The 18,219-nt window shown below is 33.0% G+C and overlaps 1 protein-coding gene across 1 annotated transcript; it reads right to left on the reverse strand.

The window, feature by feature from the left end:
* Nucleotides 1-11,915: 11,915 nt before the first annotated feature.
* On the reverse strand, nt 11,916-12,969 carry K441DRAFT_644637 (uncharacterized protein). The gene is made up of 2 exons (XM_067646762.1): nt 12,896-12,969; nt 11,916-12,833 (listed from the first exon to the last, which is right to left on the reverse strand). Exon 2 carries the CDS (start codon nt 12,830-12,832, stop codon nt 12,086-12,088), a length of 747 nt encoding a protein of 248 aa, XP_067499056.1. The 5' UTR covers nt 12,833; nt 12,896-12,969; the 3' UTR covers nt 11,916-12,085.
* Nucleotides 12,970-18,219: the final 5,250 nt, after the last annotated feature.

Consider the following 18,219-nt stretch of genomic DNA (forward strand, 5'->3'; position numbering starts at 1 on the left):
AAGTGCTACGTTTATAAAAAGCTAAATTACTAGTTAACTAGACACTCCCTTAATAAGCGAAAGGAGGTATATAATAAGTTTCGTTAGAGTATAAGAAATGTTAGAAATTATAAGGTTATTACGGCCTACTTTTAAAGCTTTCTAGTTTAATATAAAGGCGTAAAAGATCTTAAGGGTAAGGTTAATAAGACCGAACAGCTCCTTATAGATATAGAAATTAAGGACTACTTACCTAACTAATACTTTACTAAGTATAGTAAGGTAAATGGTATATAAACCGTTGCTATTCTTAATAACTAATCTACGCTCTATTCTATTACAAAGTTAGATATCTTTAACAAGCTAAATATTACGGAGCGAGTATAAGCGACGATAATATATATAGCAAGGTAGATATTATTAAGCTATATATATAAACTATATAAGAAGGTCAAGACGTTGTATAAGGAAAGAAGGTAGGAAAACGGGAAGAAGGGGCATATATCGTTAACTTAGTTGCTTGGTTAACACGTACATAGGTAGAATAGGGTTTAGGTCTTAGTCTTAGTAGAACTTAACAAAATTTGGTAAAACTTGGCAGAATATGGCAGAATGCCGTAGATTGCCGTTAGATTGCCATTAGATTGCCGTTAGATTACCATTTCGCGGTTAGTCTCTAATTACTAAGTTAGTGGAAATAGGTAGACGTGTGCAAGGTGTTATAGGGGTGTCCCATAACAGTACCCCCCCTTTAAACTTGAGCTTCTGCGAGATGGGGCTGTAGTAGTTCTGGGTGGAGTTTATAAAAGTCTTTTGCGGCTTATATAAGTCCTATAAAGTTAACGGGTTCCTATAAGGACTTAGTAAAGCCTCTCCATTTTATAAGATATATATATTAGCGTTTCCGTTTATTATACTTAATATTATTAATTCTTTTAATAAAGTACTTATTCTTACCATCCACTTTAACTAGTAGGGGAAGGTCTTATATCTGTCTAGGCAGGGCGTCTAATGTGGGGGTAGTAGGGTAGAGGACTGACGTATAGAATACGGGGTGGATTTTAACCGTATTGGGGAGCTTTAGTTGGTAGGCGTAAGGAGAGATAACCTTTTTAACCTTATAAGGGCCAGCGTTCTTCCAATTAAGTTTCTTAGTAGGTCGTTTTGTATTTAGATTTCTTATATCTAGCTAGATAAAATTACCAATTTAGTAGGCTGGTGCTAGGGTTCGTTTCTTATTCGCTGTGGCTTTATAGACAGATTAAGCCTATATTATCTTATTAGTAAGGAACTATTATAGTTTCTCCATCTTCTTTATAAATTTATTTGCTTCTATAACTTATAAGGCGTAATAAGCGGGGTAAGGAACATTACTAAAGGGTTTAAAACCTATTCGTGGGTGCTAGCCGTAATTAGCCAGAAATGGGGAGACTTTCATAGTTTCCAAGACGGAGTTATTTACGGTAAACTTAGCGAATGCGAGCTAGTTAATCCAGTTATTCTATAAATACGACGTGTATATCCGAATATACTATTCCATTATAATATTTACGCGTTCTATTTGGCCATCCGTTTCTAGGTAATACGTAGTAGATAATAGTGCTTTAATATAGAGTTGAGTAGTTAGTTTTTTCCAGAATACTAAGATAAACTAGCTACCTTTATTGGAGATAATTGTTTCAGGGAGTCTGTGGAGTTTCTATACGTAATCTAGGAATAGTTAGGCAACGGCAGGCGTTAATATATTAGGGCAGGCGATTAAGTATCTTATTTTAGATAGTTGGTCTATAACTACTATAATATTTGTGCAGCCTCTACTCTTAGGAAGGTTAACAATAAAGTCAATTAAGATATCCTTCCATCTTTGGTCTGGAACAGGTAGTGGCTTTAAAAGACCGTTATACGTCTTATGCGAGGCTTTAGCTCGTCAGTAGGTGTAGTAGCTAGAGACGTACCTTTATATTATATTATGCATATTTAGCTAATAATACTCCCGTTAGAGTAGTTTTAGGGTCTTTCCTTAGCCTAGGTAGCCGGCGATAGGTAGATTGTATACGTGTTTAAGGAGTTTAAGCTTAAGCTTATTATAATTAGGGATAACTAAATGGTTTTAATAATATAAGCGGTTTCTGCGGGCTTTGCATTTACTTAGAGAAATCTTTTTAGAGCGTCTAATGCCATTTTATATTAGCTTAAGCGTCTCTTAGATAAACTCGTTACTTGGGTATTTATTAACTATAATTTATTTAATTAATTAATTAGTTATTTTAAGGATGTATACCATAAGATCTTTAGTAGGAGGGTTAAATAGTTTAGGGCGAAGTAGGGTCTGATTTCGGTAAAAGCGCGCTTTTTTTAGGGCTGGCGCGTCTTGCGAGCGTCAGGTTAGGGCATTAGGCTTCTAGCCTTGGACGCCTAGGCGGTACGTAATTAAGAATCGGAAATAAGATAGATATTCTAACTAGCGGGCCTAATAATAACTTAGCTGTTTTGTGGTTGTAAAGTACTGTAGATTCTTATAGTCGCTAAGGACCTTAATTAGAAATCTAGCGCCTTCTAGTTTAGGTCGCCATTGTTTAAAACATCTAATAATAGCTAATAATTTCTTATTATAGATCTCGTAGTTACATTTAGCTAGGCTTAGTTATTTTAAGAAGTATACTATAGAGTGCAATACTCTATCCTTATTATATTAAGATAGGATGCCTCTAGTGACGTAGTTAGATAAGTCAGCTTCTATAACACTTATTTAGTTTAGGTTGAAGTATTAGAGTATAGGCGCAGTAGTAAATATAACTTTTAGATAGGTAAAGGCCTTCTTATATTCCTTATTAAAGATAAAGACTTTATCCTTTTAGGTTAGAGCTATAAGGGGTAAAACTAGGGCGGAAAAGTTATTAATAAACCGTTAGTAGAAATTAGCAAATCCTATAAAGGCTCTTACATCCTTAACATTCTTAGGTTCTTGCCAGTTTATAATTACTTCAACTTTCTTTGGGTTTATTTGTATACCGTTTATAGAAATAAGAAGTCTAAGGTATAGGACTTCTATTTTATAGAACTCGTATTTATCTATATCTAATTATAGACTAGCTCTGTATAGGGCTTATAAAATAAGGTTAACGTGCTTCTAGTGTTTGGTTAGGTTATTACTATATATTAGGATGTCGTCGATATAAGCAGTATAGAAGATATCCAGGTAGGGGCGCAGGGTATTATTTATATAATGTTAAAACGAGCTCGGAGCGTTTGTAAGGCTAAAGGGTATTATTAAGTATTTAAATAGTCCATATCGGGTACGAAATGTAGTAAGCTATTTATCCCCTTTTGTAATGCGGAGACGGTTAAATATAGAGATAATATTGAGCTTCGTATAGTAACGAGCCTTACTTAGTCGGTTTAGCGTCTCTTATATTAACGGGATCGGATATTAGTTCTTGACGGTAACGGCGTTAAGAGCTCGGTAGTCTATACAGAAGCGTAAACCGCCGCTAGGTTTCTTAATGAAGATCACTAATACGGCTATAGGCGACGAGCTTACTCTAATAAATCCTTTACTTAGGTTTTCGTCTAAATACTTTTATAATACTTAGAGTTTATTTTAGGATATTCTGTATAAGGGTCTAAATCCGGGCTAAGTTCCTTCTTTAAGTATAATCTTATAGTTGTATAGTTGGTGTTTTAGTAGCTTATCGGCTTCCTTTTATAAAAATGCATCTAGGCGATAATAATACTCTATTAGTACCTTTGTAGTAGGGTTAGTATACTTCTTTAGTGCTAAGGCCTTCTTAATATCGGCCATTATAACAGCGAAGATTGTATACTCGGGTTTCTTAGTAAGTTGCGCTAGCGGGGTAGCTCTAATTATGCGGATATCTAGGGTGCTGAGCTTGCTCGGATTGTCTATAGTTTCTTATTTAGGTTTGGGTTTAGTATTAGATACGGAGTTAGTATTAGATTTAGGTTTAGGTTCTTTAAGAATCCTTTTTATAGTGGAATACTAGTCCTTCTAGTATTTTCGTATATAGAGCTTAAGCTTTTACTTAGCTTGGGGCGGTGTAGTACTTAGTAATAACTTATAGAATTTAGTAAAGTTTTTGGATCCTTAGTGGATGTCGGTAGAATTCTTACATCGGTGAAATTTAGTAGAATTCCTAGGTTAGTAGAATCTGGTAGATTCCTCGGGTATAGGGTAGATAGTTATAGAAATTTTAGACTAGTAGATTGTGGTAGATTTTTTAGATTTTAGTTTTGGGTTTAAGTAGCGAGTTATAAGGTACTTCTGCTTGCAATAGGAGGCAGTAAATAGAAGCTTAAGGTTGTCCTAATTGATAGTTACCTTATATAGCTTTATCTAGGGTTGTCTAAGGATTACTAAGTGACCTAGGGTAGTAACGAAAAGTTTAATTAATTCTTTATAGTTTAGGTATTGGAGTCTTAGGAATACTACATAGGTAATACGGCCTAAGATAGTGCGTTTGCCATTAAATCCAAATACGTTAATATGCCGGTTAAGGGGGATTAGGGTAAAACTATTATCTTACGTAAAGATCTTATTAATAAATCCTATGCCGCTAGCTCCTGTGTTAATTAGGATTTAAGCGTTAGCCTATTAACTATTCTGCTAAAGACGGCAGTTAATGGTTATGCTATAGTCCTAAGAGTTGGAGTTCGTAATGTTAAATACGTTTAACGAGATCCTATAGTAGAGCTGTCCTGGAGAGCAACTTAGCTCTAGGACCTTCCTTTTAGAGGTGATTAGGGTGGGGTTCTTATAGAACATCGGCTGTAGCTTTGTCCTTGTAAATAGTGCTTATTAGATATAGGGCTAAAACCAGGTAGAGATTAGGGACGGTAACCGGAAGATTGATACGGCGAACGGCTGCTAGTGTTAGCCGTTTATAATTTGTGTTTAGGCATAGGGACGGAGTAATGGTTAGAGAGGTAAGAGCTACTTCTATATTTAAAGCAGAGGCCTAGCTTAATACGTTATTCTTATTTAGAGGACCCTAGTGGGGCGTACCCTAGGGTCCTAGTGTTAATATCCATAGCGTTAGGGTGCTTAGGCTAAGACGATGACTTAGTAAACGTTTATAGGGTTGCCGTATTATATTATAGAGCGGGCTTCGGTATCAGGCGTAGTATATATTATATCGTTTATTAATAACGTTTACGTAGGCATTAAGGGCTCCTAGTAGGTCTACGCCTATTAGGGAGGTTTTTAGTTTAGGGCTTAGGGATTTAATAAGGCTGTTAATTAGTACGGAGTCATTCCAGCCTGTTTCTTTTGCGTAACGGTTAAATTTAAAGAAGTATACTAGGAAACTTTTCGTTCCTTAAGTTATGTGGTTTATCTTTCTTTAAGTAGTAGCTTAGCGGTTTAGGTCACTATATATAGCTTTAAGAAGTACAACTAGGCTTTATACTGAGTTTGGCTAAAGCGGTTTAATAAAGTTAGCTATATCTCCTCCTAGTTAACTTAGGGCGTAACAGAGTTAGTTAGCTTTAGTTAGGTAACGGTTGGTATTACTAGTTAGCTTATTTTTAAGCTAGCTTAGAAATAATTAAAGCTTTTATTATTTACTGGTGAATACTAGGGGGTCTAGTAGTTGTTCGGATCGTTTTAGTGTAGTGGTTAGCTTAGGGTAAGTGGCTACTGCGGGTTCGGGGCTTATATTCCGCGTGTTTATCTCCGGAGATAGCGTTTAGTCTTAAGGTTCTAGCGTGAGCATCTTAAGGGCGCGGACTTCTTCTTGGAGGTTCTTAATTAATTACTAGTATCGTGCTTCTTGTTCGGCTTGTTATTAATTTAAAGTGGCTTAGTTCTATTTAAGGGCGTCTATAAAAGACTTCTGTATCCCTACCAATTGTTCTTAGAGTGCGGATATGATACCGGCTGCCGTTATAGGGACTTCGGGTTTATTCTGCATGTCGACGGTAGTGTAGGTAGTTAACGTAACGTAGTGTCACGGAGCGAGTATAAGCGACGATAATATATATAGCAAGGTAGATATTATTAAGCTATGTACATAAACTGTGTAAGAAGGTCAAGACGTTGCGTAAGGAAAGAAGGTAGGAAAACGGGAAGAAGGGGCATATATTGTTGACTTGGTTGCTTAGTTAACACGTACATAGGCAGAATAGGGTTTAGGTCTTAGTCCTGGCAGAACTTGGTAGAATTTGGTGGAACTTGGCAGAATATAGCAGAATGCCGTAGATTGCCGTTAGATTGCCATCAGATTGCCGTTAAATTGCCATTTCGCGGTTAGTCTCTAATTACTAAGTCGGTGGAAATAGGTGGACGTGTGCAAGGTGTCATGGGGGTGTCCCGTAACACTAAAGGAGAGCTCCGCGTTTTCCTTTAATAATAGATACTTAGCGAACGTCTTCTATAGTATTATACCGGATACTAGAGTCGTAGAAGTATCTATAATAGGAGAACCTTAAGTTCGAGCTCTTTAGCAGCTTAATAGCTCTATTTAAATTAACTAATTAACGGCAGGTTAATATACGATTTGCTTTAGTAAAGGTACTATAATCTCTCTTAGCACAATTATGGTCTAAACCCCCTTAGGATATATTACTTTCCATATTATTCCTATAAACACTCTATTTCTATTTTACATTAAAGATATAAATAAGTTAGGTATTAGGCTTAATAACCTTAAGAATATACTTATTTAGAGAGATAATTAGGTGCCTGTTATATGCAAGTAGGGTTACCCCTAGTTGCTTCTTTATTAACTAAAAAAGAGTATTACTTAAAGCTACTTAACTAAGTTAGAATTACGCCAACTATACTATCGTTTTGGCCACCTATCCGTTTATTAATTACTTAGGGTTCTTTAATAAGCGGGCTATAAAGTTAAGGTTAAGGCAATTAAGTATTTTATAAAGTATTATTATTACTGCTAAATAAACCAGAAGTCCCCTAGCCAATTTAAGTTTACCCTTAAGGATAACTATAACTTTAACTTCTATATTATTATTAACGTTATATATCTTAGCGGTAAACTAGTACTCTAAGTTATTAACTTCTTAACCTCCTTCTAAGCCGCGCGTTTTTTAAAAGATATATTAGCTAGAAACGTATAGAATACCCTTTAGTTATACTAGATTAATATCTATTTAGAACCCCCTAATTAAATTATCTATAATATAGAAAAGAACTTCTTATTTATAGAGTTTTAATAATAGATAAAGGTAATGGCAATTAAGGTTAAGGAAGTCCCTATTAAGGCATATAATAGTATTAGAAAAGTAGAGCAATATTACACGCTATTACGCCGCGTATATAAGATTATCTCTTTAGAACTAAAGGACGCTAGCGAAAAACTTACCCTATAAATAGCTGTTAAAGCTATTAATAATTCCGCTAGCCTAAATAGACTTATACCTACATTACTAGTCTTTAGCGCCTACCTATAAATAACTAATAATTCTCTACTATCTCCCTCTATTATATAATAAGCTAAGGCGATTTACAAGGTAATAAAGGAGGTGCAATACCTCTATGCTATACGCTAGGTTAATAACGTACTAGGAATAAGAAATGGCCTAAATACCTTAACTATGCTTAATTTGCCACTCTAGTCTAAAGTACGCGTATAGCGTGAAAAGGGAGGATAGTTAGGCCTATACTAACTTATTATAATTAATAGTTAAACTTATACTATTTAGATGCCTTATGGACCTACTTAATTCCATTTAACTGTTATTAAGCCTTACTATAAAGATAATAATTCTAAGCCCTTGCAGGATGCCCTAGAAAATACCCTAAAGGAGAACTATAATTAATGTCCTCTAGAAGGCGACTACGATCCCAATATAATTATAATAGATGCGCTATAACCACGACGCAGTAGAGGTCGCCTAAAGGGATTATAAAATCGCCAATATCTTATTAATTTTAAAGAATAATTTATTGCCGCTATTAAGAATAGAGTTAAGTTATTAATAGCCTTTATAACAGCTAAAGAGAAGGCTAACTTTAAGCTCGCAAAACAGCTTTAAAAGGAAGGTTATATTATAACCCTAAGAGATCAACGGTCTTATCACAAGAGGAGTCTTTAAATTTAAGAAGTATAACCCTACTAAATTCAATAGAGTTTGCATCTTTAAGTTAAGAATGGTTAATAAGATTAAGGGTAAAGCTACTAACGCCCTATTTAAGAAATTAAGGCTTATTATCTAAGGTTATAACAATAATAGTAAAGAGATAATTCTTATATAATCTCCTACGATTTAACGAGCTAGTTAGCGAGTTATTATTATATTAGCTCCCTCCTTAATAAAGAATAAAATGGCGGTTTATTTATAAGATATTACTTAAGCCTACACCTAATTAGAGACGCATCTTTAGCGCTTAATATTAGCATACCTTCCGGAGCAAATTTGTCACCAGTATCCTAAAGATATAATTATAGTTATGCTTAAGCTATTATATAGAATCGCAGGGGTAGAAACTTATTAGTGGGCTACCTATAGTAAGCACTATAAAGAGAAGCTTTTAATAACTACTTCTATATTTAATCCCTACTTCCTTATTATAACTATAAAAACCCTATTTAGAATTATCGGTATATAAACTAATAATATAATTATCTTAGGAGATAACTAATTCTTAGCTCTTAAAGAGGATAAGTTAGTAAAGGTAAATCTTATAGCAAAGCTAAAGGAAAAGCTTAATTTAATAATACTATTACTCTTTAATAGATGCATCCTCTCCCTAAATAAGAATTCCATTACTTTACGCCAGAAGGGTTAAGGTAAGAAGATTAACGTTATTAACGTTAATTCTTTAAAGCAAGGATATATAGAGTAATGTGCTTGCGGAGTTTATATTACTTCTATCTATTAACCTAAGGCTTTATTTAATTTCTTTATTATAGCTTAATATTAGGAACTAATTAAGGATAATATCCTTACCCTAAATAAGCGTCTTTTTTAGCAAATAAACCATCTTAATTAGGGACTACTCTATATACCTATTAACCTTCCTACCGCTAAGCTCTTTATATTTATTAATAGATTGTTTATAAATAATAAAGATTTTAGCTTCTAACTAGGATATAAGATTATTATTATAAATAAATCTACTAAAGAGAATAACTTTATAATCTACAGCAATCTTATCTATTAGAGCTTAACTAAGAGTAAGCGCGTTACCTAAAGTGTTTTGGCGTTAGAGATATATAGAATAGTTAGCGGAATTAATATAGCAATTGCAATTAGAACTACCCTAAAGATAATTATAGATTAGCTCAAACTTCTTATTATCCCTATAATTATATACACCGACTTATATTCCCTCTATAAGTATTTAGTTAAGCTTAGTACTATAAAGGAGAAGCGCCTTATAATTAATATTATGGCACTTTAGCAGTTCTATAAGTGTTAAAAACTCTTTAAGATTTAATAGATTAATAGCCAAGATAACCTAGCAGATATAATAACAAAGGCGAACCCAAACAAGGCACTAGAGACGTTTATTAATATAAATACTCTATATATATAAGTTAAAGGTTAAGTTAAAAGGGAGTCCCTAGAAATTTCTTAGTTATATAAGGTCTTAAGATGTCTAGGAACTTTAACCGGCAGTTAAAGTTATCTAATTAGTTAGATTCTCTTGCTAAGACTTTTTAGAAGGGGGGAGTATAACATTCTACAGACCCTAACTTAAACCAGCCAATTAGGATTTTCCATCCCCGGGATAGAAAATCGCTATTAGCTCGCTTACCGCTAGCGCCTTAGCGGCCCTACTGATAAGACTTATATTATAATGGCAATAGTAAAGGAGGAGGATTAATATTTGTTCTGCTAGTTAAGCGGTATATATATATATATAGATGGTAACCACGAAAGAAGAGTTGCTAGTATTGGGAATAAAGGCAAGTGGTTACTGTATAAGGCATATTGCCGTCACGTATAGCAAGTTGCCGTTACATGCGGTAAGTTGCTATCACGTGCCGCCGCGGCACTAGCGTGGTAAGGAACCTTAAGTTCCTTACCCCTTTTATTAAGAATAATACAGAACAATTATTATACTATCTACGAACTGTAGCTACGTACTATTACCTTATATAACTAATAGGTAAAATAGAGAACAAGTGCGGTAGTATAGAAAGGTAAATTATCTATACACTAGTAGTATAAAATATACTTTTCCTAGCAATATTAAATTTAAGCAACTAAGTCTTTATTCTTCTTATAAGTAATAAGAGCATGCTTAATATATATAAAAAGAATATCTATTATAAAAAAAACTTAATTAATTTATACGGAATTACCTTATATCTTAAGAGTCGCTTAATAAAAAAGTTTTAGAAAAGAGTAGATCGTACACAGGTTTACCCAGTCCTATAGTAAGAGTATATCATCCTTAAGAGCTTTTAGGTTCTCCTTTACGTACTTATTAACTTTTAACTCTACTTTAAGCGCTATATTAAGAAGGCTAAACCAAGAATTCTATCTTATACGATTATCTAGCAGAATTATCCTTCTAATAATTTGCTTAAACTTAGCCGTATAACCCGCAGAAGCACGGCTATAGATAATATTATGGAGCTTTCTAAGTACTCCCATTGCTTAAAAAGTCTACTTTTTTTTCTTTACTTCTTATTAAGATCTATTCCGTTTATCTTATCTTCTTTATATAACTTACTAATAGAAGTATTAATTACTCCTTAGAAAAGAAGGTCCTAGATAGTAAGGTTAATAATATACCCCTAGCAACAAATTTATTAAATAGATGGATCCCAATTAATATTCTAAAGCGCTATGCTCTATATAGCTAATATTACTTATTTAAATATAGCGAGAACAGTAAGTAAGCTATTAGAATTCCCTTAAAATCTATTACTAACTTATAACGTTACTACTATAGGGCTAATTATCTATCTTTATTAAACTAAGACTCTTATAATTAAGTACTTAAAGAAGAATATAATACACTATATCTTTGTAAAGGCAAGCAACGCGGCATTTAGCAATAATTTAGTTAGTAGGAAAAGTATAAGAGGATATCTATTTACCTTATTTAGGGGATTAATTAACTAAGTAAACATTAGTAACGAAATTAAACATAGAAGTAAAGCTCCTAGCTCTATTGTATACAGCTACTAAGTTAATAGCAATTCTTTAAAAAAAAGTTAGATTGAATACTAATAAGAAGTAAGTAATATATTGCGATAATATATAGACAATTTAAATCCTAACTAAAGGCGACGCTAAGCTTAACGCTAAGCTCCAATACGTTAATATTTATTACTATTAACTCTATTAGGAAGTTTATAAAGGAAGGATTAATATTAAATAGGTACCTACTACTAATATAATAGCGGACCGCTTAACGAAGGTTTTACTGCGTTAAAAGTATAGGACGTTCGTTTAATAATTAAATCTCGTTAATATTAATGATTAAATTATTCGATTTAGATAATATTTTGGTAAAGTAACTATATAAGGTATTTCTTTAATATAATACCAAATTAGTATCGTGAATTTTTATATTTCTATAGCAGCCTAAAAGGCTCTATATAGCTAGGGGGGTATATTAACCTAATTTAGACTTCCTTACTACCGTTTTATTACCATATTTAATATCTACTACCTTATAACTCACTACCTTATTTCTTATTATCTTATTACTTATAACCTATTTCTATTACCTATTATATTTTAGTTGCCTATAATATTTATATTAGTTACTTATACTAACCTTATATATAGAGAGAGCTTCTAAAGCTATCTTTAATCGATAGAGTTGTTATTTCTAATTGTCTATTTAACAAAGGTCTTATATAATAAATTTATCGTAAGCACTACTTCGTCTACTATTGATATTATAAGTAGTAGCAATCCTACGCTGAATATATAGACTCCGTATAGAATCCGCAGTGGACAAGAACTCAGGTTTCCTCTGGCGTATCGGGAGTAGAAAATTGGACAGATTTTTTCGCAAGGATCCTTTCTATAGACTTAAGCTGTAGAGAATTCGTTAAGAAATTAAGAAATTTCCTCTAGTAGTAACTCTGGTAGCGTGCACCCAATAGTTCATTATGTTATCTACCAGAGGGTATGCATAAAAAGCCGTGTCTCCCGTCTTTTAGTGTCCTTCCACCTCTCCCTCGTCCTCATCATATTCAAGTTCCACCCCAAGAGGATCGGTGTCTGCCTTTGCGCCCATAGCCTCGTACAGTTCTCTTTGGTCCGCAGTGTTGTCTTCGTATTTTTGCAGAAACTTGCTGCAACCGAGAGTTCGAAGCAACTCAACTTGATGGTCAGCCAACTCAAGGCGAACTAGGAGAAGGTTATAATGACAGATCTTCAACTCGGCTGCGGCACTAGAATCGATCTGGATCCCCTGGTTTCGCATTAAATTCGCTAAAAAAAATATATCCTCCATGTCGGTTCTCTTCTTGTCCATCCCGTTTTCATCTTCTGCTCGAAGGTACCAGCACTTCAATTTGACACCAAGACTCATAGGTAATGTCAGCATGAGATTGCCGCCGACATTGGTTGTGTGATGGATGAGGTCATTAAATCCTTTACCCTGAACAATGTCGGTTAGGATATCAACCTTAATCGGACGCAGAAGTGGGTTGTCCATGGAGCTCGAAGGTTTAACGAAAAGAACACCACCATCACTGTAAAACCAAGTGGTATCGATCAGTTGCTGGCGGAGTTGGTTGATATTGGTTGATTGAGGGACGAGCACGTCAACGTCATTCGTCGTCCGATTACATTGGCGTTTGACCATCGAGGCACCGCCCACTAGGATGAAAGTTTCTGGAAATTTCGAGTTTATAGTGTTTACACAGGCCAGGATATTCTTGTTTTCGAGAACTGCCATTCTAGATTATATCTTCGTCAGTCTTCATTTTGCGCACAAGATGAGTCTCAAATCCTTGCTTACGTTTTGAGGGCCTTCAACCGTGAAGCACTTTCTCATAATTCTCTCTGGAGTGGCTGATTGTATGAAGACCCTTGTCTTTTGTAGGTAGTTAGGGGTGACTCAGAACGAATTAAAAGCTTAACGTAGCTGACCGGGAAGCGAGCCACCCCACGAAGCGAGCCATATATGGAAATGCCTACCATTTCTAATTTCATAGCAAATTACACCAAAATCAAAAGGCCTCAGCACATTACACGATGCCAAATTAATCCTTGCCCTCTCGTGAAGCCGAAACTACTATATAAAATATTATATAAGATCTTTCTTCTAGTATTAAGCCGTCGATTTGTAAGGCCTCTAGCGTATATAGAGCACCCAGACCTATCGTTAGACATCGTCTAACTAGCCATCTCCTACAACATAAAGCTTACCTAGGTTTATTATATTCTTTATAAAAATAGTAAATTATTAAATAGCTGTATAAATATTAATCCTAGGACCTTCCGTTAAAGGCTTATATACTTTTAGAAATAGCTTATTCCCTTTTAAGCAAAGGCCGTATTATAAGTAAGCATTAAAGGCAAAGATTTATTTAACACCACGGTCTTAGCACTATACTAAGCTATTAGCTTAACTGCTAGAGAGCTTAGAATGGCGATCTAGTAGTTATATATAATTAGTTTAAGTTCTTCCATACTATATATAAGCAATATTAAGTTAAGTATTTAAATATTATCTATAACTTTAACGAAAAGGGGGTATTACTAAGCCTTATAGCGGTGGCCTAAATAATTATATCGGGTAAGATATATAGGGAAGAGTTAAAATATTAAACAGTTATATAGTTAGGTACTCGTAAGTTAGTATCTATAATTAAAACGATTTACGCTAATAACTCTCTACCGCCTACCTTCTTAATTTAGAACGCGTAATACTACTAGAAAAGATATTATTAAATTAGTAAGTAAAATAAGAGCCTTCGCGGATATATATACGCTATCTTCCCTAGTAGGTAAATAGATAACTCTTTAGTGTTACGGACCTTATATCGGTAGTAGTATGGTAGTGTAGATTGGACGTCGCCTACTGTCTTAGCATTTTCTTATATTTATAGAGTCTTCGGCTTCCTTCCTTCTTTCCTCTTTTATATACACATTACGACTCTACCAGTTACCGGAAATACACTCTTTTCTTTCTTTCTTACTGACTGTTTTACTGACTAACTAACTAACTAAGTGACTGACCGACCGACTGACTGACAGACTGACAGCACTGTGACTTTCCTATCTTAGAGAGGTCGTACCCTCCCACAGTAGTACAACTACTAAAAAGAGACATAAATAGGTTGGTTAAGATAGTACAGGAGGTGCTAAAACCGATCGAGCTATAAGATAAGGAGTAGCTAAGTTACGTAGCTAGTTACGTTACAAGTTCGGAACGTAGGAATGTAGAAATATAGGAACGTAATATACCGACGTACTAACATACTAATATACTTAGCACATTTCTTAGGCACAGTATTGTGTATTTAAAGGACTATAGTCCCTACTTAGATAGTTCTCTTCTTTATAGCAAATCTTAAAATATAATTAGAGTTAATCTATTAGGTAACCACTTTACTAGTTATATTACCGTTATTAACTATTCCTTAACCTATATACCTAGCCTATTAATAAGTCTACCGTAGTATTTCCTACAAGGCTTTATTATATATTTACTACTAAAGTTATAGTAAAGGAAGTTAAGCAACATACTACTAAAAGCAGTAGTTATAACGCTATTAACGGCAGTAACTATATTAAGATTAGGTAACGATACTAGTATAGCAAATACTAACTTATAACTAGTTACAGTAGGACAGTTATAGGAAATAGTTAATCGATTAATAGATAACAACTAAATACTTAAGGAAATAATTAATAGGATTAGAGTAGTAAAGATTAAGCTACTATCTATTAAACGATTCTTAGGAGAAAAATCGAAGCTTAAAGGATTTCTTACGTAAATGTACTTTAAGGTTATATAGGAAGGGGCAAAGTTAGTAATACCTATGGATTAGGTAGCGTACGCAGGATTATTCCTAATAAGAAGAGTACTTAAGTAATTTAAACCCTACCTTACAGAAGTATAAGGAAACGGTATAGAAATTAGTAATTAAGAGGTACGATATATATTTACTAGTTAGAATAGGTTTATAGAACGCCTAACCCAAATATTTAGGGATCTAGAGGTAATAGCTATAGTAGAAATAAAACTCTAGGATTTAACCTAACGTACCTTAGCAATTGATTATACAATATAGTTTTAAACGCTCGCTATATAGGTTAAATAGAACAATAAGGCGCTTATAGCATAATATAAATAAAGACTTAAAGTAAAAGTCTAGGACGTAATTATTCTAATAGAAGATGCGGATACCCTTAAAGAATTAATTAATTAAGTAATTAAGATTAACAATAGGACCTACTAGAGGGAACAGGCTAAGAGAGGTTAGGATAAAGTTCTAGAGTTATATAAGGCGCAAAAGACGCAATAATAGTAATAAACTTAAAAACTATAGTATGGCGCAGAGCTAATAAACCTAAGTAGTACTAAAGAATCCAGAAAATAGAGTAAGAAACTATAGAAACCTAAAGGTTAAGGATTAAGTAATTATAGGACTAAGGAGCAGAGGCTAAACTAGGGATTTTAATAGCAAAAGATATTTAGGCGAACTCTATAATAAAAAAGATAGCTTAAAGAAGGAGCTTATATAAACTGCGGAAAATAGGATTATTTTATTAGAGACTATAAAAGTAGTTAGAGTAATTATATAGCAAAGGGAATAAGACTAGTAAACAATATATATATAAAGGGATAATAATATACTGCGAGGAACAAAAGAATGTTTAATTAATAGTTTCGCGGTTTGCTATAATAACGTATACTAAGTTTATAAGGACGCTAAGTATAGCACAAGCTATTAGCTATAAAAGCCTAAGTTAAGAGGACTCTAGGGTATAAGTGTGTTAGATAAAGAATCAAATCGACTCTATAAACTAGATTAGGACGAAGACGGTATATATAGCTAGCAGCTAGCAAAGAAAGTTCTCGTGTACTAGTTTTATTAGGTAATAGAATCTAAGGATTAAGATAATTAGACTATTAGTAGTAATTATAAGAAGAAATAAGTAACTAACTAGGAGTATATAAAACTTAGATACGTAATAAAGGTAGAGGATAATTCTACTATAGAATAGGGAACATTAGTAGGGATTAAAACCCCACTAGATATAATATCTATCGCTTTATAAAATATAAGAGAAAGAGGATAATTAGCCACTTTAGCACTTAATAAAGGTAAAAGGTTATAGGCTTAAGATTCTTAAGACAAGATAAGAAACGCTTAAGATTCCTAAGACGGGATAAGATAAGCTTAAGGACCTATAATAGACAAAACCCGATGGAGTAGAGTAGTAGCTTAGTTTAAAAGCATATAAATAAGTATGGGATAGAGTTTCCTATAGGCATAAGATTCTTAAAGTAAGATAAGTAAGATTTAAGACTTTTAGGACGAGATAAGAATACCCCTAAAGCCTAGTTAAACTAAGGTAGGAGTTTAGCTTAAGAAAGAAGCCAGCTTAGGATTAAGACAATTATAGAACTAAGACTCTAACGCTAGGATAAGGACTATTAAAGAAATTATAAGTAAGGCTTAGTAATAGAATTAAAAGGTTAATACCTTGGTTAAAAAGTATAAAGGCTTTAACCCGTTAGCAAGAAGAAAGCTAGATAAAAGTAGTAAAGAATTTAGGAAAAGAATCTTCGTATAGTAAAAAGAAATGCTAAAAGTAATAGACTATTTAGGAAAAAGGTTATCTATATAAAGAGTTATAAATAGGCCTAAGGCAAGCACACTAAAAGCTAAATAGCTAACTAAACTAGAAGAAGAAGAAGATCTTAAAATCCTAACTAGATTTTAAAAAAGGCATATAAAGGGCTGTTATAATATATTAATGGGGAGATACTTCCTTATAGATAGACTGTATATACTTAGGAAGCTATATTAAAAGTAGTATAGGTAGCGACATAATAATAAGTGAGAAGACTTTTATATATAGTTAGATAAACGAGTTATCTAAAACTAACTAATTATAGAAAAAGGCATAAATTATATTAAGGGAGCCTTAATTATAATAGTAAAAGACCTAGAAGAGCAATTAGAAGACTAGAGAAGTAAGTAATGTATTTTAGTACCTATAAATAAAACAGTAACGTTTAGATTAGTGCAGTAAAGGTTTAAACTTAAGGATAAAGATAAGTTAAGAGTTAACCTAAAGCACCTAGTATATTATATATTGGTATAGATTGTATATATAGGTAATATATATAATATACACAAAAACCTAAGGGAAAATAATTAGAAATGCCCTATAAGAATATATTAGGCGCTAAATAAGCGAAAATATAGGAATACTAAGTATATATATAGATAGCATCTAATAGAAGTTTAGAAGTTAGGAGACTTAATACTTTAACTAGAAAGATTCCTTACGGAAAAATGCCTAAATAAATAATAGTAGTGGAAATACCTAGAGAATATATGTCTATAGAATATTAAAGATAAAAAGTAAATAAGGTATTAGCTAAAGGACGAGCTAAGTATAATAGAATTAAGTAGCTAATAGTTAAGAAAAGTAGAGGCCTATAGAACTAAAGGGAGCTAGTAGTAGAGCTTTAGACCCTTAAAGGAATTTAAAGATAACAGCTAAATTTATAAGTTAATTAGTAAGATTAATAATTTAAAGCGTTAATAGATAGTGGAGTAATAAAAAACTATATCTTACTAATAGCAGTAAAATAAATAGGACTACCTTACAGATAGAAAGAGTACCTTTATCTACTAATTATAATTTTAGGAGATCCAATAGCCTATAGAGGAGGTATTATTAATCATAAAATAGGACCTATTTAGATAACCATTAAAGGGAGATAAATTAAGATATCTTTTAATATCCTACTATTAGGACAGAATAAGGTAGTACTAAAAATGCCTTAGTTATAAAAATATAATCTAAGGATTAATTAGGTTACAGGTTAGGTTAATATTAAGGATACTTAATAATATAGGATGTGATAGTAAACTAAGTTAGTATAGTACTAAGTTAGAGCGATATACAAAGAAACTAAGTAAGGCTTAAGTTATAACGTGTTTTATAAGTAAGCCGTCAGTCTAAGCGAGCCGTCAGTCTCAAAAACCCACCAAAAAGTAGAAAATCCACACCTTAATATCTTAACAACCACTAAATAATAAATTTTAATAATTTGGATTTAGACTTTTATATANACTTTATAGCTTCTATTAA

The sequence above is a fragment of the Cenococcum geophilum genome (genome assembly GCF_001692895.1).
Source record: "Cenococcum geophilum 1.58 unplaced genomic scaffold K441scaffold_55, whole genome shotgun sequence".
NCBI lineage: Eukaryota > Fungi > Ascomycota > Dothideomycetes > Gloniales > Gloniaceae > Cenococcum > Cenococcum geophilum.

Bases quoted from the DNA above. Each gene is read 5' to 3' on its own strand.
- K441DRAFT_644637 (XM_067646762.1), bottom strand. From the start codon at position 12,832: ATGGCAGTTCTCGAAAACAAGAATATCCTGGCCTGTGTAAACACTATA.